Here is a 20,082-nt window from a genome sequence, read left to right as displayed (position 1 = left end):
CCCAGGTGCGGGGAGGAGTAGGGGCAGCGCGAGGGCAGAAGGCGGAGGGCGGGGGTGGGGAGGGCGGAGCGGGGCGGGGAGGGCGGAGCGGAGGGGCGGCCCCACCCCACGTCCGCCCCGTCCCGGCCCCGTCCCGCGGCCTGCCGGGAGACGTAGGCCCGAGCTTCTCAGGAAGCCAGACTCGGAGTCCCAGCGAGCTCCGCGGCGCGCCTGCGGGCCGCGACACTGCTCCGCCGCGTGGCCTGCCGGGACTTGTAGTCCAGCGCCTGCAGGCGCCCCGGCGCAGGGCGAGAGAGGGACTCGGTGTCCCAGAGAGCCCCGCGCTGGGCCACGACGCCGCGCGCCCTCGCCGTTGCCGTCGCCGCCGCCGCCGGGCTTTCTCCGGCCGCCGCCGCCACTGCCGCTGCTTCGCGGACTGGAGGGCCCAGGCATCTCCGGGCGAGCGGAGGCTGCGGGTGGGAGCCTTCGTGGGCACTGCGGAGCGGGCCGGGGGAGGCCGGGATGGAGCCCCCCGGAGGTGGGCGCGCTGCCGGGCGGGCCCGCGCCTGGGGCGGTTGGGGAGGGGGCCGGGCGGCTGGGGGAGTGGGGCGGGGGGAGGGCTCCGGGGGCGGGGTCGGCAGTGGGGGTGGGGCGCGGAGAGGGCACTGGGGGAGGGGTTAGGGGCGGGGGTCCAGGCGGGGGTCCGGGGTGTGAAGGAAGGGCGGGGGCCGGGGGCGGAGGTGTGAGGGGCTTCGAGGAGTGCCCGGTGTTGGGTAGCTCCTCCGGGGAGGCATTGGGCTGGGCCGGGCGAAGAGGAGAGCGCGGCAGTGGGGATCCTTCGGAGGAATGGCCCTTCCTTCTGACTCCAGCCCGCCCCCAACCCCAGCTGGTCCCCAGATGGTTGGAGGAGGGGGCGGCCGCCGGGTCCCGGGGGAGCGGGGAGCCCCGTGTACCCGGAACAGGGCACCAAGCAGGCCTGCTCTCCCTGCAGTTGACTGAAGCGGGTGAGCCGGGTTCCAGAGCCTCCAGGCGGGATTTCGGGGCCTCCCGGCGGTGCAGCGGATGGTCTGAGGGCCGCGCAGACATGGCTCACCTCAGGGGATTTGCCAACCAGGTAAGGGGGGCGTCTGGACCGCGGGCGTGTGTGTCGTCGGTGCACGTGCGCCTGGCACAGAGCGCTGGCTGCAGGATCTGAGAAAGGGCGCTTCACCAAGGACTGCCTGTTGAAAGTCGTCCTGGCGTTTCCGAAGAGCAGCCTCTCCTAAGGCGTACGTGGGTTCGAAGGGAGGAGCTCGTGGGGAGCCCTGTGATGCACAGCCGTGGGCAAAGCGGGGAGCAGTCTTGCGGTGCTCAGTCTTGGTGGGCGCAGGGCCGACTCCGGTTGGCTGGCTTGCAGCGTTCTGTGGGGCAGGAGTCTCCAAGCCTGTCAGCGTAGAGCCACAGTGCAGGGTCAGCGGAGGGCATGCAGAGACGTATCTTGGGAACAGGGCCGGCCCGCAGGAACCTGGGTCTGCGCATCTGGAGGCACGTGGAAGGTCGGGGTCCACATGGAGCTTCGGCCTGGGCAGGGGCGCTGGCTGTGTCCGGCTGGGGCAGGGGCTGGGTGGGGGGACGAGAGGGGCTGGGAATGGGATTTAGCAGCTGTTAGGAGAGTTGGTGTACAGGGAAAGCCGAGGACACGTGTGTGCGTGTTTTCTCGAGGGGTCTGGAAAGGGCTGCGCCTGGGCTGGAGGTGCCTGCCTGGAAAGCGCCCACTTTCTTTTTTGGCTGATTGGTTCTCATAATTCCCAGCCACCTTGAGGCATCTGGCTTTGCATGTTAACTGCCTGACTCCTGGGGACCCCCCACAGTGTGCCCTGAGGCTGTGTGGCTCTGGATAAGAGCGTCGGGGCAGCCAGCGTCTGGGCTTCTGGGCCATACGTTTCCCCCTCTTTTGTTAGTTCAAATCGAGTGTGACCCGAAGCTGGTGTGAGGTGAACCACCCTGGCAGTCGGGTGTTCCTGAGTCCTAGCTGTTGGGTCTTGTTTTCCTTATCTTGTCGGCTCCAGCGTGGTTTAGGCTGACCGCTGCAAGGTGTTGGGAGCTCCTCTTAAAGAGAACATAGCGCTCAGGCTCACTTCCGTGGGCTGAGTCTGAGGATGGGTGCCCAGGAGGAACAGGAAGTGTGTGTCTGTGTGTGGGCGGCGGGGCTGGGGTCAGGGTCAGCTCCAGACCCAGCTGGGCTCCTTGGAGAAACCTGGAGCGCCTCGCACAGTTGCTGGGCAGGGCATCCTGGACCAGCTGTGGCTGCAGATGGGCCTCAGGGCTTGCTCACTGACGCTGACGTGAGCTGGTGGGTTTTCGTTCATGAGTGACATCTTGTGTCTTAAATTACATGACTAAGATGCTGGGAGGGAAGTCTGGCTCGAGTTTATTTTTATAAAGAGCTATAGGAGTGGCTCCCGTGGGTCCCAGAATAAGAAATTGGAGCTCTGAGCCACCCCTATACCTGTGTGCTGATGGCACTCGGAGTGTGGCCTGGGCCTCCAGATCAGATGCCCGGGGAAGGGAGCGCAGGCCCAGAGGAGCTGAGGAAGAGACCCCAAAGGAAGGAAGCCCCTTTTGTCCTTTTAGGGGTGGAGAGACTTGGTCTTTGTTGGTGGTAGGAAGCCTGACAGGACGTTGTTTTCTCTTGAGATGGTTGTCACTGTGGCCCTTTGAGGTGGCCCCTGCATGGGGCAGTGGGTGTGCTCCTTCACAGCCCATGGGGGAGCCCTGCATGTCAGGCCCCTGCCTAGCTGGTTCCTGCCCTGCCTACAGGCTCTGGGTGGCTGCAGGGAGCACCGCGTGCACATTGGCTGCCACCCATCGTGGGGTGGAGGGGGGCCGTTGGGCAGCCCTCATCTTGGAGGGTGACGCTAATGGCAGACGTATCGCTAAATGGACGGACATACGGACACACTGCTAAGTGGTGGACATACAGACACACTGCCAAGTGGTGGCCGCAGACCTGGCAGCCCCAGGGCTGATTCAGAGAACCAGGGTCTGGGCCCAGCGAGCAGCCTGAGCAGTTGTCCGGACCACACGTGTTGTCAGGAACGGCAGCCTGAGACGCAGGCCCCAGAGCGCTTGTCTCTCCTTCCCCTGGCAGGGCTGTGAGCAGGTTGTGTCTGTGATGTGCCTGTAGGGTTGGGATCACGGCCAGGAGCCTTCCTGTCACGCTGTCTGCTCAGGGGACTGGCCTGTAGCGGTGGGGACCCAAAGAGTGTCAGAGTTGGGGCCAGGGCTCCCCGCTTCCCTGCCGAGCCTGGAATCTGGTTAGGGGTCTGCCCTGTCTCCCACTTCAGGGCCGTGGAGGGCTGGGCGCCCTGCCTGGGGTATCCCTGGTCAGGCCGCTGCGGGGGACCAGACCCAGCCCTGCCCCGCGTGGAGAAGGCGGGGAGCGTGTGTTGCTGGCAGAGGCCCGAGAGCGGGAGGGGCAGCGGTGCCCATTAGTGCTGCCGGGCCTCGGCCCACCTCCCCTGGGTCTTCTGTGAGACCACCGCAGAAGGAGCACCGGCTGGACCGGAGGCGTCCCCGGGGCCGTGCCAGCACTGGCTCGGGCTGGGGCTGGGGCTGGCTTGCGGGTGAGTGGTTTGCTGGACCAGCCCCCAGGGGTGCGAGAGGCCCTCCTGGGCTGGCTGAGCCGAGGGGCACTGGCGGAGGGGCAGGCGGAAGGGGGCTGTGTCCCAGGCTCGCTGGCCCAGCCCTCCCCGAGGCCCCATCACCTGCCGCCCTCTCCTGGGAAGGCAGTTTGCTGGCCACTTGGGGTTGACACGTCATCTCAGTCTGGAGCCAGCTGGGCCGCAAACAGAGCTCTGCCTGGGCGTGAACCCGAGGGGTGCACGTGGGCTCTGTGCTCCCCAGGGCTGTGTCCTCCGGACCTGGTGAGCGCAGCTGCCCTGAGATGGGCCCGCCCTCAGCACCAGCACAGACAGCGCTTAGCAGCCGAGCAAGTGGTGACCATGCCTTTTAGCGCCGCCGTTTTGGGTGGGCGCCCCCCGAGACGCCCTCTGGGTGATGGTGCTTGGGGTTTGGAGGGACGTGAGTCCTGGTGGATTTGAGGCCCGGTGGGGCTTGGAAAACCCTTTCCACCTCTGTCTGGACTAAACGCCAGGCTCCCTGCCAGCCTTTCCACGGGTCCCACCCAGGGCTGCTGACCCCCACGTGGATCCTGGGGCTCCAGCGCCTGTGCGGCCGCTCCGGGCTCTAAGAACGTGGTCGGTGGCGGGAGTGAGGTGATCTCAGGAGCCCAGGGAGCCGCGGGGCGGGGGTGGGGGGGATGCCGGGGGTGCCCCACCCGCTCTCTGGTGGTGCTGCCCCCACGCAGCCCCACGCGGAGCCGTCTCAGCCTGGGATGTGCTGAGGGTCAGGGTCCAAAGCAGGGTTGCCACCACGGATGCCCCTCTGCCACTGTGTCCAGGTTCTGGGACAAGGAGGTGGCGGCTCAGCGCCTGTTAGGGCGGTTTTGTGCTTCTGCCTTGAGCACTGGGTGGGTCGGCCTTCCGTATATTTGAACCTCAAGCACCCAAGAAAGTGTCGGTTTTCAGCTCTGCGCTGGTGTGAGGACTGATCTGTGGGCTCGAATGGGACTCTCTCTGAGGGGTGTGGCTTCCAGGTGCGCAGGGAGAACTCTGTTAACGCGTGCTGGGTTTGTTTTTTGTTTTAATTAACGGGCTTTATTTTTTAGAGCAGTTTTAGGTTTACAGGAAGATGGGTGAGAGTTCCGTACATCCCTCGTCCCTTCCCCGGGGAGTCTGTTACGGTCACTGACCCAGCGTGGATAGGCTGTTTCTTGCGAAGCCGGCAGGGCGCGTGAGGCTGGCTCCTGGGTGGTTACAGCGTCGCCCAGGGTTGTTTCACCGGCCCCGCCTCCCTGTGCTCCACAGACTCGTCCCTCCTAACCCGTTACTGTGCCTCGCTGGGCCCTCTCCAGGCATGGGGTGTGGGCAGGTCGGGGTGACCTGCGTCGCCTCTCTGCCTGCCCACGGCCCTGGTTTCTTGGCGAGAGCCCAGGCCTCGCCGTGCTCTCTGGGGGCGTTTTCCCTTGTGTGGAGGGTAACTTTATCTTCTGAACGAAAAGGGATAAAGGAAGTGAGGAAAGCATCTGGGGGCGCTCCCTGGCTCTTCTCGGCTCTCGGGGTCACTGGCTGCCCGGCCCGCCCTCTGTCCCCAGCACTCTCGCGTGGACCCCGAGGAGCTCTTCACCAAGCTCGACCGCATTGGCAAGGGCTCGTTTGGGGAGGTGTACAAAGGCATCGACAACCGCACCAAGGAGGTGGTGGCCATCAAGATCATCGACCTGGAGGAGGCTGAGGACGAGATCGAGGACATCCAGCAGGAGATCACGGTGCTCAGCCAGTGCGACAGCCCCTACATCACGCGCTACTTCGGCTCCTACCTGAAGGTGCCTGCGGGCTGGGGGCTTGCTCTGCGCCCGTCGCGCCAGTGCCCGCCCCTCCGGGGAGCCGTCCAGGTTCCCTGTGGCCAGCACGGGGACGGCCCCGGCGGTCCCCGTGTCTGCTCGGGAGGCCGAGGCTGGGTCTGCCCCAACGTGGGCCTGGTTTGAAGGGTGGGGGTCCCGACAGGTGAACACAGACCCAGCTTCACAGTGGAGAGGGCCCCCAAGAAGCGATATAGCCTCCAGGGCCCCGCGTTGGCCTCGTCCTGAGGGGGAGCCCTTGGGATGGCAGGGCGTGAGCAGAGTCTCCGGGGTCGGCCGGCTCTGGAGTGGCCTGGCTGCGCCTGCTCCCTGGGCAAGGGTGCGTCTGCTGGGAGCGCTCAGGGCCCCCCGCAGCCTGAGCCTGGAGCCCTTCCCAGGAGGGCTTTGAGGGAGGGGGCTCGGCTGCCTATCAGGCACTTGGTCTGTCTGCAGCGGGGGCGTGGTGGGAAGGGAGCCAGGCTGGGCTGCCGCAGCCTGTCCCCGGTGGGCGTCCTGGCTGAGTCACCCCTGCTGGGGGCGTGTGTCGGGGTCCCATGCTTGTCGGCTGCCCCATGCTGATGCGTGCTTCTCTGGTACCAGAGCACGAAGCTGTGGATCATCATGGAGTACCTGGGCGGCGGCTCCGCCTTGGACCTGGTGAGGTGTGGGCCGCGCGGTGGGTGGCCCGCAGGGCAGGGCCAGACTGAGGTTGTCTGGGGGTTGTCCTTGGGCCCTGGGTTCCCGTGACCTCCCTCCCTTTGCCGTCTTGGCGCATCGGATGTTCCTCGGGACCCAGCCGGTGCTGAGGGGTCCCGGGCCTCTGCGGGCCTCTGGGGGTGGGGCGGTTAGCTCCCCCAGGCAGACAGCTCAGGGGTGTGGCTGGGACCCCGTCCTCAGCTGTTACGTTTACAGCGAAGGTGAAGGTAGCGTGTGTCTGTCCTCAGAAAAGGGCCTCTCCCACACCCACGTGACGTGGCATCTGGAACTTCTCTCTTGAGAGTGGGTAAAGAAGTAGGAAGCCCCCGCCATCTGGAGGGTCGCCCCACGCCCAGTAGAGAGGAGGTCGAGCTCAGGCCTTGGCGCTGGCTCTGGGTGGCAGGGAAGGGAGGGTGGGTCGGCGTTGCAGGGGAGGCCCGAGTATCTCCTCCGTGTCTGCAGCTTAAGCCGGGCCCCCTGGAGGAGACCTACATCGCCACCATCCTGCGGGAGATCCTGAAGGGCCTGGATTACCTGCACTCGGAGCGCAAGATCCACCGAGACATCAAAGGTCCCTCGGGGCTGTGAGGTGGCAGGTGGCTCTGGGGCACGGGGCTGGCGGTGCTCAGTGCGCCCAGCCTGCGCTCCCCGTGGCCTCGGAAGCCCAGCAGTTCCATCGTGCTCTGTCTTCCCGAAGACACTGCCAGTGACGGACAGAGCTTTCTGAGCGCCGTGTCCCTGCGTCTGGCAGAGCACCTCTGCACCTAGCGGAGGAGGGACCCTACTTAGGCCAAAAGCATGGAGCCTCGCTCAGGTCTTAGATCTGAGAGTGAGGTGTAGTTAGGGCAACCGTGCTGGTGTACACGAGTGGCCAGGCCACCAGGGAGGGACCTGGCTGAGGGGCTGACGGGAGGTGACTGGCAGTGAGGGAACGGTCAGGGTCACCTCCGCCTGTTGCGTGATTTGGGAGGAAGGGCCGTCGCTGTCTGTGGGATTTTTCATAAGAGGTGACCACCAGGAGGGCCCTGGAGCCTGGCCTGGGGGGAGCACGTGGCTGGGCCCCTCACGCGGGTGCCCACCGGCAGTGCCCTGGGGCCCTGGTCAGGTCGTAGGGCGGACGCGGGGAGGGAGGCGCTTCCTCGGGAAGCTGCGTGCGGGCAGGAGCCCTCGTGGCACTGAGGGTGATGCCCCGCTGTCCTGTGTCGAGCAGCTGCCAACGTGCTGCTCTCAGAGCAGGGTGACGTGAAGCTGGCAGACTTCGGGGTGGCGGGGCAGCTCACGGACACGCAGATCAAGAGGAACACGTTTGTGGGCACCCCCTTCTGGATGGCGCCCGAGGTCATCAAGCAGTCGGCCTATGACTTCAAGGTGGGCGCAGTGGGGGGGGCGGGGACGCGGGCGGGGGCGCTCAAGGTGCCCCGGCTGCAGTGGCCCCGTGTGGCTCTCTGTCCAGGCCGACATCTGGTCGCTGGGGATCACAGCCATCGAGCTGGCCAAGGGTGAGCCCCCCAACTCCGACCTCCACCCCATGCGCGTCCTGTTCCTGATCCCCAAGAACAGCCCACCCACGCTGGAGGGCCACCACAGCAAGCCCTTCAAGGAGTTTGTGGAGGCCTGCCTCAACAAGGACCCCCGATTCGTAAGCACCTCCGGGCCCCCCGCTCCAGGAGGTGCCGGCCTGCGTGGCTGGGGGGGTTCTGGCCACGCTGTAACCAGGCCCCAGGGGACAGCCGTGTGTGGGGGGGGGCGGGGGGGGCCTGTGCTGGGAGCTGGGAGGCGATGGGGCCTGAGGCCCCTCCCCTGTGCCAGGTGCCCCCTCACCCCAGCCTCTTCTAGTCCAGGGTGGGCTCCGCTGCAACCCCCGGCCGGGTCTGGGGAAGCTCCAGAGGGCTTCCCCCTGGCGAGGACGGCGTGCAGCCCACCCCAGCCTCCCTGTTGCCCCCTCCCACCTGGAGGCCCCTCACTGAGACCCCGGGAGCAGCGAAGCTGAGGCCCAGGTCTCAGCCCAGGCTGCTTCGCCTCTGAGCCCCAGGAGCTCGAAGGGCGGAGCTTGGCCGCCCGGTGCCTGGTGACCCGTGTCCATCCCCGGCAGCGGCCCACCGCCAAGGAGCTCCTGAAGCACAAGTTCATCACGCGCTACACCAAGAAGACCTCCTTCCTCACCGAGCTCATCGACCGCTACAAGCGCTGGAAGTCAGAGGGCCATGGCGAGGAGTCCAGCTCTGAGGACTCCGACATGTAGGGGCCCTGCTCGTCCTGTGGGGCTTCGGTGGGCACAGGGGCGGGGTCCCTGCTCGGGGGTAGGGATTGGGTGCTTGTTGCTGGTGTCGCGGGCCCAGCGTTCAGGGCCGTGAGGCCAAGTGCACTTCGCGGCCCTCGTGACTCTTCCCCTCCCCCTTCAGCGACGGAGACCCTGAGGACGGAGAGCAGGGCCCCGTCTGGACGTTCCCCCCCACCATCCGGCCGAGCCCGCACGGCAAGCTGCACAAGGGGACGGCCCTGCATGGCCCCCAGAAGGTCTGGCTGGCCCTAGCCCCGCACCCGTGCCAGGAGGGTGGAAGCCTGTTGAGAGCTGACTTGAGGGGAGGGCCGTGGGGGGCACGCCTCCTGGGCACGTGTGCTCCCCAGGGCGGGTTTCCAGGAGACTGGAAATGGGGCGCCTGAGTTCGCTGCCCTGCTCACCCCTCCGTGCTGTGCGTTTGCAGCCAGCGGAGCCTGTCAAGAGGCAGCCGAGGTCCCAGTGCCTGTCCACGCTGGTCCGGCCTGTCTTTGGAGAGGTGAGGGCCGGGCCGGGGGTCCTGGGGGGCAGGGGCTGTATTGCTGTTCTTTAGAGATGCTGCCCCCGCAGGGCCACAGCAAGGTGCGCTGGCTTTCTGTGTCCCGTAAAGCCCACGAGCGTGGACCTGTGGACCCGGCCTTCTGAGTGGAAGGGCCAGGGATGGCTGGGGCAAGCTGGCCTAAGGTGACCCTTAAGTTCCCAAGCCTGCCAGGGTTCTCTGGGGTCCCAGGGCAGCTTTAATCGTGAATTACTGTCTTAGGACCTTTTGTCTTGAACCAGAAACACGGGGTGACTCTCTTGTCTAGAGAGAGGCTGGGAGATTTAGATCTTGGTGTTGGGTGTCAGGCCCTGGGCAGGGAGCCCTTAAGGACAACTCCCCAGTGGTCACGTGACCCGGTGTCTGTGTCACCTGCTCGTGGGCAGTCGGTAGCATCCCCAGGAGCATGAGCCAGCCGGCAGTGGGTTGTGGTCAGGTTCACACCCAGGGTGTTGCTGGCACCTGGAGCCCGGGGGCGGGGGATGGGATGTTTCCACGGAGGGTGGGGTGCGGGCGTGGGGCAGGGGTGTCAGGATGCAGGCAGGCATGCTGCCACCTCCAGGGGCCTGGAATGTCTGGGCTGGGGGGAACGGGACGGGGGGGGACTGCCCCTGGTTGTGCGGGCACCTGGGGCTGTGCGGCAGGAGCTCGTGGGGCTCAGTGTGGACAGCTGGATCAGAAGCCTGAGCACGCGGGGCGGGGCCGGCAGCTCTGGGGCTGCGTGGTGTGTATGCGTGTGGGGCGTGTGTGTGTGCACGTCCCAGCTGCGAGGGGTGGGCCGTGGGCTGGTGTGTCTGGGTAGGGAGGTGGGTGGGGAGGTGTAGCCCCACCTAGGCTGGCTGGGGCCCCCTTAGGGTCCTGATGCTGTGGGCTGGACCTGAAGTCAGGCTGCTGGGTGGGTGTCCTGGAAGGTGTGCACCCGTTTCTGTAGTGTCGGGCATGGTGGGGATGGGCTGACCAGTCTCCAGCCCCTCCCTGCCAGGCCAGTTGCAGGGAGGGCATCTCTCTCCTTTTGGGTCCTCACAGCCCGGCGGTGCTGGTGGCCGCCTAGTCCTGAAGGTCGGGCTGGCGGGGTCTGGCTGTGTCCTCTCACTTGGCAGACCTGAGCTGTGGGCTTCCAGGACCCTGGTCAGGAGGAAGCCACGTGATTAGAGAGCCAAGACCCGAGGACTCCCGTGGTGCAGGGGCAGGCGAGGGGTGGGGTGGCCACTGCCTCTCCTGGGAGCCCCTCCCGCAGGCGTTCCGGGGACCTGCTGTCCCAGCTCTACGTGGAGGGACCCCGCTGCGAGTCACAGGCGAGGGGGTGGGGCAGGCCGCCAGCCTGAGCCTCTGACCAGGCGCACGGGGGTCTCCCTGCAGCTCAAAGAGAAGCACAAGCAGAGCGGCGGGGGCCTGGGGGCGCTGGAGGAGCTGGAGAACGCCTTCAGCCTGGCTGAGGAGTCCTGCCCCGGCATCTCAGACAAGCTGATGGCTCAGCTGGTGGAGCGCGTGCAGAGGTGAGGGTGCTGGGGCGGCGGGGGGGAGGCCCAGGACGCGTTTTGGGTGCTCGCTCTCGGGACAGGGCCACACCGGCTTCGCTTAGTGTCCCGGAGCCCCCACCCCGGCCGGCACTCCCACCCCGGCCGGCACTCCCGGGCGGCGGTAGCAGTGGCCGGGCCTCCGGTCTGCAGGTTTTCACACAGCAGAAACCACCTGACGTCAGCCCGCTGAAGCCGCTGCGGTTCGCACACAGGGGAGAGAGGGGTCTTCGTCTTGAGCTGCCGTGTCGAGGACCGCGCTGACTGGAAACCCCGTGTGCTGTCGGGGCCGCGGGCCTCCCTGCCGGGCCACGCCCCCAGCCCCCAGCAGAGGGCCGCCCCGTTGCCACGCCCCCTTGTGGCCAGGCCACTGCCACACTCGGCAGCAGAGCGGCGCTGGGCCCGTCCCCTCTGTGGGCTCCCGGGCAGCACGGCCACCCAGACTGAGGGGCAGATATGCCTCCTCCCCACCCGGCCCGATGGCCCTCGGAGGTCGTAGATTTGCCTTGTGGTGTTGGATCAGGTACCGTGTCTTCTCATAAGTACTTGTGTCAGCCAGAATGTTGTTTTTTAAGAAAAATCGAACTTCCTTGCTTCCCTAAATAGCCTGAGGGTAAGGAGTTGGTTTTTCATAGAACGTTGAGGTTCCTGCCACTTTCAATAAAGACCTGACTTGGAGACATGCTGGTGCTGGCCGGGCGGGGTCCACAGCCTGCGCTCCAGGCTTCCAAGTCCTCATCACAGCACGCAGGGACCACGTGTGGCCCACTGGAAGGAGCGGGCAGCGCGCAGGCACACAGGCGATGCCCTTTATTTTTAACCACATGCACATTAGCACAGCACACTTCCTGGGGGCTGATAAATTACGGGGACTTTGCTTTCCACTTTGCAGAGGTATGTGGGGTGGGCGGCAGGGTGGGTTCTGCTGGACTTCCATGCAGCTGTGACCCGGGGGCCCTGTCCCCACCCCCCGTTTCACCCAGCCTGAAGGGCAGGGTCCTGCTCTGGAGGCGGGGAGAGGGCAGGTGAGCACCAGCCTCGTCAGTGCGCGGAGCCCGGCCCGGGTCCACGCACATGCGTGTTAGTCCTGCTGCCCCGCGGGGCCGAGGGAGTGACTGGGTCTTGAGGGGGACTGTGCCCCTCCCAGGTGTCCCTGTGAATGAGGCCCGCCCACTGCCCGTCTCGAGGGGGGACACGGGACAAGCAGTCGTGGGCACGTGCTGGCCCGGCTCTGTCCTCAGCCGGGCAGGGTGGGCTTCACGCCTCCTCCTCGGGGGTCCCGGCCCTCCCTGGTGAGGTGCTGGCGCTCTCGATCACCTCCATCCACCTGAGAAGAGGTTTCGGAACGTCAGAACCGCCCTCCCCCCCACCCCCCCACTCCCCGCCCGCCCCGCAGATGCTTGTTTGGGAAGCAGGGGGCGTGCTCTGGCCATGAGGCCAGTGGGCTTGTGCTCAACTGTCTTCCCAAGGGTGACCCCAAATAAGGAGGGAATAGGACTGAGCGTGGGCCAGTTAAAAGCCTGGAAGCAGTGCTCGGTCCTTCCTTTCCAGGACCCAGGAAACTCGCCTCGGGTGTCCTCAGTGGAAGCAGGAGAGCCGAGGAGATACGGGGGGCCCTGGCAGCCCCTCGCGAGATTACCTCCCTAATGTGTATTTGCTCTCAGCCCGGAAGAAGTAGACGTGGGACTTGAACTGGAGCTTGAAGACGTGCTCCTTGTGGATGCCGTCGGCCTCGCCGGGGAGGCTCACGCTGTAGCCCAGCAGCGGGAGGCTGGCCAGGGGGCAGTTGTCCTGGGAGGCAGCAAGGCACGCGCTCGCCAGGCGCCCAGCCCCCCGCCCTCTCCCCCCACGGCGGCGGCGGCGGCGGCGGCAGGGCCGGGCTCGTTCGGAGCCGAGGGGGTTCCGGGAGGGTGCAGTGGGCGGGCATGGCGGTCCTGCAGTGCCAAGGGCGGAGCCCCCCTCCGGCTCGGTTAAGCACCCCTACCTGGTGAGTTTTGTAGAAGAACAAACAGAAATTGGTGAAGACCACCCAGAGCTTCTGCCAGCCATTACTGTTCTTGAACTTCCTCAGCAGGTATCCCGAGAGCTGGTTCTGAAAGGAAAAGAAAAGCCTGTGGGCGTGAGTGTCCAAGGACCGCCAGCCCCTAGACAGCCACTCTGCGGGCTCCGTCCTCCCAGGGGGCTCCTGGGAGCAGGTGTCTCCCCAGGGTCACCCCCCACAGGCTTCCCTGGCTCCGCACTGACAGGAACGCAGTGCCCTTCCCCATGCTCTGACGCTCTGCTCGTCGGCAGCTAACAATCTGAAGGGTGGTAAAAAGTCTGGAGAACGAAGTAGAATGGCGCTCAGTTTCTTTCCTGTCATCACAAATCCCCTGTAACAGACACGGAGCCCAGACGGGAAGGTTCTCAGACGGTGGGGGGCAGGGGTGCCCCGTAAACAGAGGCCCATGCAGCCAGTGGCCTGGCCCCGGCCCGCAGCGTGGCGCCCCTCTGGAAGGGCGGGGAGGAGCCGCCCTGCTCAGCCCCGAGGCCTGGCGCCTCTCTGCGCTGGCCCTTCTGCCCTCCGGCTGGCGCCACCACTTCCATCCTTGCACCTTGCTCTGGGGCGAGGCACACGGGGCCAAGTACATCCGCAGACGGTAGGGCCCTCCCCACGATGCAGGCCTCTGTCCCCGTCGGGGCTGCTGCTCACCAGTGCCCCGCGCCTCTGATACGTGAGGGGGCGGCACAGACGGTGGACGCGGTGTCCAGGGCCAGTCCGCAGTCTTGCAGGCCCCAGCGAGCTGGCCACGCTCCCCGCTCCCCCCACCAACCGTTGTCAGGACCCACCTGCGCTCCTCGCCTGCTCTGCTGGTCCCTCCCCTGGCTTCGGCGGAAGCTCAGGACAAGTGAAGGCAGAGATGGCCCGGGCGCAGAGGCCGCTCCCGGTGAGGGAGGCAGCCATCCCGGGATCCCGGGGCGACAGGCCCTTCAGAGAGAGCTCCTGATGGTGCCCTCCCGGCCCCGCCCACCCGGGCTGCTCTCCCCTGCCACCGTGGACCCCGGGTGCCCCATCAGCCCACACAAGCAGGGTCTCCAGTGGCCGCACCTCGACGGCCGCGCTGCAGTCGGCCCTGGAGATGCTGGTGGTGCGGTCCCAGCACACGTGCATGGCGGTGCTGGCCCGGTGCTGGCCCGGCCCCCCTGAGGAGCAGCGGGCCCCATGGGTGTCGTCTTCCGACTCCTCCAGAGAGACCTCGTCGGAGGGCCCTGGGGGAGAAGTCAGCCCCTGCTCAGAGGAGACGGGACCCCCCTGCCCCCGGCCAGCAGCAGGCAGGGAGCGAGACCACGCGATGCTTCTGCCAGAAGAGCTCCCGCCCACCTGAAATGTCCCTCGTGGATGGAGAGCACGTGGGCCCAGCGGGCTGCCCGTGACCAGGGTGACACCCATGGGAAAGTTTCCTTGTCTCCTGGGGTCCCGGCCAGCACTCACCACGGGGAAGGGGGCACAGTACGCTGCCTGGCGGTGCCAGGGCCGTGTCGGCGCTGCTCTTGGCTGCATCGATGGCAGCATTCAGGTCCCTCATCCACTTTTCTTTCTCCAGCTGGGTGCTGCGGGGCAGGGCCGAAGCTCAGCCGCTGGGCAGGGCCCACAGGCGGGGCTCCCCACCGCGCCCCCTCCCACTGGAGGGCAGAAGGTCAGGGTGCCTGCTTCCCCCTCCTGTGCCCTGTCCTTCGGGTCCAGAGGGCTTGTCAGGACGCTGCTGGAGGCCCAGCCTGCATGTGTCACGCTGGCACGGGGGTGCTCTACGTGGTACTTTGTTCCTGGAACGGGTTTTTAAGTCTCTGGGGCTGTGAAACTGAACTATGAGATTGGGTCCTGGATCATAATTAAGCTGCCAGGGTTTCCTGGTGGGAGTACAGTGCCCTGTGCTCTGACATCAGCCAGGACCCCGCAGGACGGGAGCTGAGAGCCAGGCACCGCCCACCCAGACGCAGGACGACACCTCCTTTGGAAGAAGCTGGGGACGCAGGCTCCCACAGGGGAGGGACCGGGCACAGCGTCCAGGCCGCCAGGAGCTCGGGTCGTCTTGCTGTTGACAGGGCGCGGGGAGTGGGGAAAGCGTCCGTTTGCTCCTGTGCTACGGGCCAGTCAGCCTCCTGCTGCCCAGCTCCAGGGCGGGAGGCACGTGATGCTAGGCCTCGGTGTGGCTGCCTCGTCGGGCTCCCCCCGCTAGCCTGCCAGCCCTTCCCTTGCGCAGCCAGCAGTGTCACAGCCAGTCTCTGCGGATGGTCTCAACGGTCACAAGCTCCCACGGACAGTGAAGTTGCTCCTGTGGTCGCGTAGCTTTGAAGCAGCGCTCAAGGGGCTGTGTGTCCCCGTGACCGCGACACTCTCACAACTCAGAGGGGACCAGGGCAGCTGGGATGCGGAACGTGGGCGGAAGGCCCTTACCTGGCTGCCACCACGACTGTCTTCTGAGCGGCGTAGATGGTGAAACAGTGCGGGACAGGCCACTCATTCTCACGTTCTTCCACCTGCGGGCGGGAGAGGAGGCGGAGTGTGACCAGGAGCGGGGCTGGCGGAACCCGAGCTTGCGGCAGGACACAGGTGCTGACCAAGCCCACGCCGACTCTACGAGGGGTTACAGGAGACACAAGGGATCCCCGCACCATGGCGCCTGCTGCCCGGGTGGGCAAGCTGAGGGCCATGGGCACCCAACTACTCACCGGTGGGTCCAGCACTATTAGCTGAAAATCAAGCACGGGAAAAAACGTTGAGCATTTTAGTTGAAAAGGGAGTTGGACAATTCATGTCTATAAAGTGGTACCAAAAGCTAACAGAGTTAGGTTCAGGCTAATCTCAGTTATAAGAGATTTAAGAGAAATAACTGCAGAACAAAGTATTCCTTAATCAGACCTAAAAGCCTAGAGGAGAAACTGTCCTCTGGCCAAGTGAGCTTGTTCTAGGAATGAGGAAGGTGACTGATGGAACCCACCCTGTCACAAAGGCTAAGGGAGAAGAGTGACCATCCCCCTCCACGTGCTGAAACACGTTTGCCCAAATCCCACAGGTTATTCCTGACCATATCTCTTATATACAAACAGAAGGAAACTGTGTCTTTCACAAGCCAAGAGTCACCATCCTTCCCTCCGCAGTCAGGAGCGAGGGCTGTCTGTCTGTCCCCAGGACCAGCCAGTTACAGGGAATCTGTCCAAATGACTCCAAAGTTTATTTAGAAGAATTAAATACTTGAGAAGAGCAAAGAACTGTTCAAAAAGAAGGACAAATAAAGGAAGGAACTTACCCACACAGTGACTAAGCCTTACACCACCACTAATTAGAAGAGTGTAGACTGATGTTGGGACAGACAGAAATGGAACAGAACCTTCAGAAAGAATCCAAGTGTAAAGACAAGAATTTTTTATATGATAAAGGCAGACTTTGGGATCAGTAAGAAAATGGAGGATGTAACAAATAATGGGAAAATTGACTATACGCGAGGAGAAAATGTTACATCCCAATCTAAAAACATCAAAACCAACAAATTTTAGGCAGATTAGGTAAAAGAGAAAAAACTGTAAGCGTATCAGTAAAGAAAGTCCCACACCAACATAATCTTGGTGTGGGAAAGACTTTCTGAGCCCGTGCCAAGGAAAGAAACCCTAAATTAGGAAAAGATGGACAGACTGACTACAGAAAAACGTCTGAGTTCACCCCTTCCACACGTATCCGTCGGGCCTCTGTGCCCATGGCCATTCCAGGAACAAGACAAACGCAATCCCCGTCTGGAGGGAGTTTATAAACTCAGAGGTGACACTGAACTGCAGGCAAAGTGACGGGAATTACGTACCTGGAAAGCACCTGAGACCTGGAAGGGTTTAGGAACGCTTCACAAACACTAGCAGGCCAGAGTGACAGACGTGCCTGGTGCCTCCTGGGGGAGAGCAGAGGGCGCAGGAAGCGGCCTTGCTGGCCATCCCCGGGGCGCGGAGGACGGGGTGGATAGCCAGGGCTGCCCAAGGCTGGGACGGCACAGGCGCAGACGGGCCTGGAGGGAAGGCCACCCAGTCAGCCGCTCCCACAGCCACTCAGCAGGAATAGGGAGCCTCAGGCTCACATACACGTGTGGCGGTTTATCTCAAGGCCATAACTAAGGACGCATAGGAAGATCCAATGGTGCTGTTTCCAATTCTGAAAAACTAGACGTAGCCAAAACGTCCAGTGCAGGAAGCTGGTTAAATAAACGGGCTCGGCGCACCAATCCACTACTCACGGCTCCTGAGCCGGTGGTAGAAGCAGAGGACACAAGAGGATGTTTGAGATGAACTGCCGAGCAAAACCAGTGCGGGTTACAAAGCAGCTTTTGGAGGGTGTTCCCCAGATGATGGCGAAATGCTGGCAGCACTTACTACTGGGCAGCACAGTCATGAGTGCTTTTCACTGTCCATCTTCAGTGTTTCTCTATACGGAAGGTATAACTTTTAAAAGTATACTTTAAAACAGATGGGGTCTACTTCCAGGGATGGCAGGTGAGGTCATTCAAACTGACCCCTTTTTGCCGAGTTAGAAAAGCTGAACAAATGTTACAGAGACACCTGCGGAGGCTCTGACGCTCTCTGGAAGGCGGTGCAGTGCCCAGGGTGAGGATGGTGGGGAGAAGGGCCAGACGCCACGAAGGAGAAAGGGGCGAGGACGGTGCTGACGCTTTGGGAATTGGGAACTGGACAGGGGTCGGACCCCACCCGTCCTACACCTGGATGGGGCCTGGCAGGGCTGCAGGGAGAGGTGCTCACTGCGTAAGATGTTCTGGACAAACAGCACATCTTTATAGCAAAAACCTGAACTTGGCCTCCTATCTCTGCTGTTCCCAAAGATGGGTTCCAGGCCGAGTCTAGGTTTACACTCAAGGGGGAGTCTCTCCATGACCTTTAAGGCCACAGAAGGCACCACGGAGGAGAAGACAGACCGCATCACATTAAGACGAAGAATTCCTGCTCATCAGAGACAACGTTAACGCGCCACGCGGCACTGAGACGGTGGGGATGCGGACACGCCCTGGCGGCATGTGGTGTGGCCAGAGCATGAGGTGCGGCCCAGGCCCTCCAGAGCTCTGAAGACAGAGCTTGTGCCTCTTCACGGGGTGGAGGTCAAGGGGCAAACGAGGCCACACAGCACGACTCAGTGGAGGTCACCGGGAGCTTCCCTGAGGCCAGTCCTGACCTGCAGCCCGCCCTCTCTTTAGCGGTGGTGGTATCTGTTTTACCATTTTAAAGCTCTGTGTGTGTGTGAAATAACTAATTATGATGCCAAAAGAAACCAAAATCGTCAGCATAAAAGAGAGAAGTATAAAATCAAGGAAGTGAAAACTCTACAGTCTTGAGAATTAGGGGTCCAGCTTTCTCTTTTCAAAGCTGTGTCAGCACCCAACCCCTCCAGCAGCACGGTGGCCCCGGCGCCCAACCCAGGTTTTTCATGGAGCCTCCCACCAAAGGACAGGGCTCCCTGGGAGGAGTAGGTGGGTTCCTGGCGGAGCTGGGCCTTGTCCTGCAGGGGCTGGTGGCCTTGGTCAAGAGGCCCTGGAGGGGCTGCAGGTGGGGCCGTCTGAGCACCAAGAACAGTAGCCATAACAGGGTGAAAAGGCATGAACAGCCCAGCAGGTGCTGCTATGTGGCGCGGCCCCAACCACCGGTCTGGACCCGCCCGGCGCCGGGCACTCACCAGCATGCCGCGCAGCGGAAGGAGTCCCCGGATCCGGAAGTGGCTGGTCCCCGAGGCACCTCTGCTTGTGTACAGCAGCATGTCTGAGAACTGAGGGACCAGAAGCTTTAGATAAATGAATTCTAAAAACAGGCAACAAGGACTCAACATCTTATCAGACCAACTTCAACTCCAAGGGCCCTGTGTGCTTACGCAGTTTGCTGGAGGTTTCTGGCAGAAAAGGGATTTTTGTTCCATTCATACAGTCATTGTGACCAGGGGTGACCAGTAACCATATGGGCCAGCAGACCTCTTGGCCAGCGGGAGGCGGTGGGGGGCTGGTCCTGAGAATCACCCCCACCCAGGAAGGCTGGGGTTTGAATCCACTAGCTGGGCGCGAGGAAGGGAGCTGACAAAAGGGGACCTGCTGGAAGCAGGGACTCGCTGGGAGAACCTCTGGGCTCATGAGTAAGGAAGGCCCTGCGGGCTGACGCTGGCACGAGCAGAGCGGTCCTGAAGCCGCAGGAGTGTGGATTTTTCTACCTTCTGGCTTTTGCTCATCCTGCAGATAGGTGCCCAGAACCCAGAATAAGGAAGGTGGCAGGCCCGGGAGTGTTTCTGCGACCCTCTCCTGGCTCCTGACAATGAGGCCGCCCGCCTGGACCGTGCTCATCGCACCTACCAGAAAGAACATCCTCTGCTGCAGGCCCTTCCTGGTGAGCTTGTGGAGGCAGCCCTCGCGGATAAACTCCTGCAAGACACCATCGGGGTCCCTGTGTGCTGGCTGAGGGCACCTCAGCAGATGGCACATCACCCTCCACGCTCCCCCGAGCCCCTCACAGGCCCCTTCGGGCCCTTCCGCGGTGCCCTCCTGCCCAGATAGATGCCTGAGGACCCACCGTGCCGCTCCAGCCTCCCTCCCATCCGCTCCCCTCGGTCACCCGCATCCTGTTTGGTGTCTGTTAACTCGGTGCCCGGTCTCTGAGCTCCCACAGGCTGGCTGTGCTGAGAGCCGGCACACAAGGCAAAGGGCATTGTTGAGGGGCAGCTTCTGGAAGGTTCCACCATGGAGATGACGTGAGTTCAGCTTTGAGAAAAGCTGGGCGGGGCGGCTTGAGAACGGGAGGGAGGAGGACAGGACACCTGGTTCCCACCAAATGTCACAGGGGACTTGTCAGCGGCCGCCCTGGCACTTGAGCAGAGGATTCCTAAGGCCAGGAAGGTGCTACGGCCCAGAGTGAGACCCTCCAGTGTGCTGAGGCTCAGTGGGAGCCCCCCGGGTCCCGGGCAGCCCTCTCCCGCCGGGACTCGGGGCTCCCCTCACTGCCGGGCCAGGCCCCGCACCTGCCTCCGGGGCACAGATGTCCGACATCCCTAACCGCCTGCGCCCTGGCTGAAGCACCGTCCCGGGGGCCCCGAGCAGTCCGCTTTGGACTATTTCTGGGGACTCTTCTACCGTCTGCTGTTCTATCAGACAAACAGCACGGCTGGTGCCCCGAGAACACCCCAGCCTTACAGCCCTCAGGTGACCTGAGCAAGGGCCCAGGGAGGAGAGCTCACCCAGTAACCCTCACGGACACAGCGAGATGAGGAACCAGCCCCAACGCAAGGGACAGCCCTGCAGGAGGAGGAGGGCAGCCCCCAGCCCTCTCTGGGCCGCAGCTGGCAGGCCTTCCTGCATCGTCGCAGGGCCAGCTCCGCCGCTCCCCAGAGACCCCAGCCCTTGGGGGTGTGCTCCCCGAGGTCCCGCCTCCTCGATGCTTGGCAGTGCTCACCCTCGGGGCCTCGTCACCCACCTTCAGTTCACAGCCCTGCTCTTCGACCCTGCGCTCAGATAACTGGGGCGGGCTCGTCTCTGACTGATGCACGCATTTCACTCGGGGAGGCCAGGAACCCCGGGGGTTAAGGCAGGACTCGGAGACCCTGACTAATAGCAGAGGTGACGGCAGCGAG

General features: G+C 63.8%; 2 protein-coding genes across 5 annotated transcripts in view; one reads left to right on the top strand and one right to left on the bottom strand.

Moving 5' to 3' along the window:
* The first annotated feature begins 341 nt into the window (after window positions 1-341).
* STK25 (serine/threonine kinase 25) lies at window positions 342-11,126 on the top strand. 2 transcript variants are annotated; one of them, XM_081242753.1, is made up of 12 exons: window positions 342-455; window positions 971-1,093; window positions 5,174-5,404; window positions 6,020-6,076; window positions 6,578-6,686; window positions 7,326-7,483; window positions 7,569-7,754; window positions 8,208-8,353; window positions 8,518-8,632; window positions 8,821-8,892; window positions 10,291-10,427; window positions 10,602-11,126. In XM_081242753.1, exons 2-12 carry the CDS (start codon window positions 1,064-1,066, stop codon window positions 10,639-10,641), a joined length of 1,281 nt encoding a protein of 426 aa, XP_081098879.1. In that variant the 5' UTR covers window positions 342-455; window positions 971-1,063; the 3' UTR covers window positions 10,642-11,126. The 2 variants fall into 2 exon arrangements, with proteins under 2 accessions (XP_081098879.1, XP_081098878.1); XM_081242752.1 differs by having other exon boundaries at window positions 350-517.
* A 110-nt stretch (window positions 11,127-11,236) lies between these two features.
* Window positions 11,237-20,082, bottom strand: part of FARP2 (FERM, ARH/RhoGEF and pleckstrin domain protein 2) — a 97,661-nt gene continuing 88,815 nt past the window's right edge. For 2 of the 3 annotated variants that reach the window (XM_081242750.1, XM_081242751.1), the window contains exons 20-27: window positions 18,812-18,880; window positions 18,151-18,240; window positions 14,884-14,966; window positions 13,921-14,039; window positions 13,537-13,697; window positions 12,433-12,540; window positions 12,088-12,239; window positions 11,237-11,775 (exon numbers count right to left, since the gene is read on the bottom strand). In XM_081242750.1, the coding sequence (XP_081098876.1) occupies window positions 11,706-11,775; window positions 12,088-12,239; window positions 12,433-12,540; window positions 13,537-13,697; window positions 13,921-14,039; window positions 14,884-14,966; window positions 18,151-18,240; window positions 18,812-18,880 (852 nt within the window). In that variant the 3' untranslated portion in view covers window positions 11,237-11,705. Of the gene's footprint in view, window positions 11,776-12,087; window positions 12,240-12,432; window positions 12,821-13,536; window positions 13,698-13,920; window positions 14,040-14,883; window positions 14,967-18,150; window positions 18,241-18,811; window positions 18,881-20,082 lie in introns of those variants that run through there. The other variant, XR_014016537.1, reaches the window with a different exon arrangement.

The sequence above is a fragment of the Mesoplodon bidens genome (assembly GCF_964165515.1).
Source record: "Mesoplodon bidens genome assembly, chromosome: 8".
Taxonomy (NCBI): domain Eukaryota; kingdom Metazoa; phylum Chordata; class Mammalia; order Artiodactyla; family Ziphiidae; genus Mesoplodon; species Mesoplodon bidens.
The sequence above is the reverse complement of the archived record's forward strand: the minus strand, read 5'-3'. Positions and strand labels throughout refer to the sequence as shown.

Excerpts from the sequence above, each read along its gene's own strand:
- STK25 (XM_081242753.1), top strand. The coding sequence starts at position 1,064 with ATGGCTCACCTCAGGGGATTTGCCAACCAG. Across the intron at positions 6,077-6,577 it reads GCGGCTCCGCCTTGGACCTG|CTTAAGCCGGGCCCCCTGGA; the intron begins GTGAGGTGTGGG and ends CCGTGTCTGCAG. Across the intron at positions 7,484-7,568 it reads AGTCGGCCTATGACTTCAAG|GCCGACATCTGGTCGCTGGG; the intron begins GTGGGCGCAGTG and ends CTCTCTGTCCAG.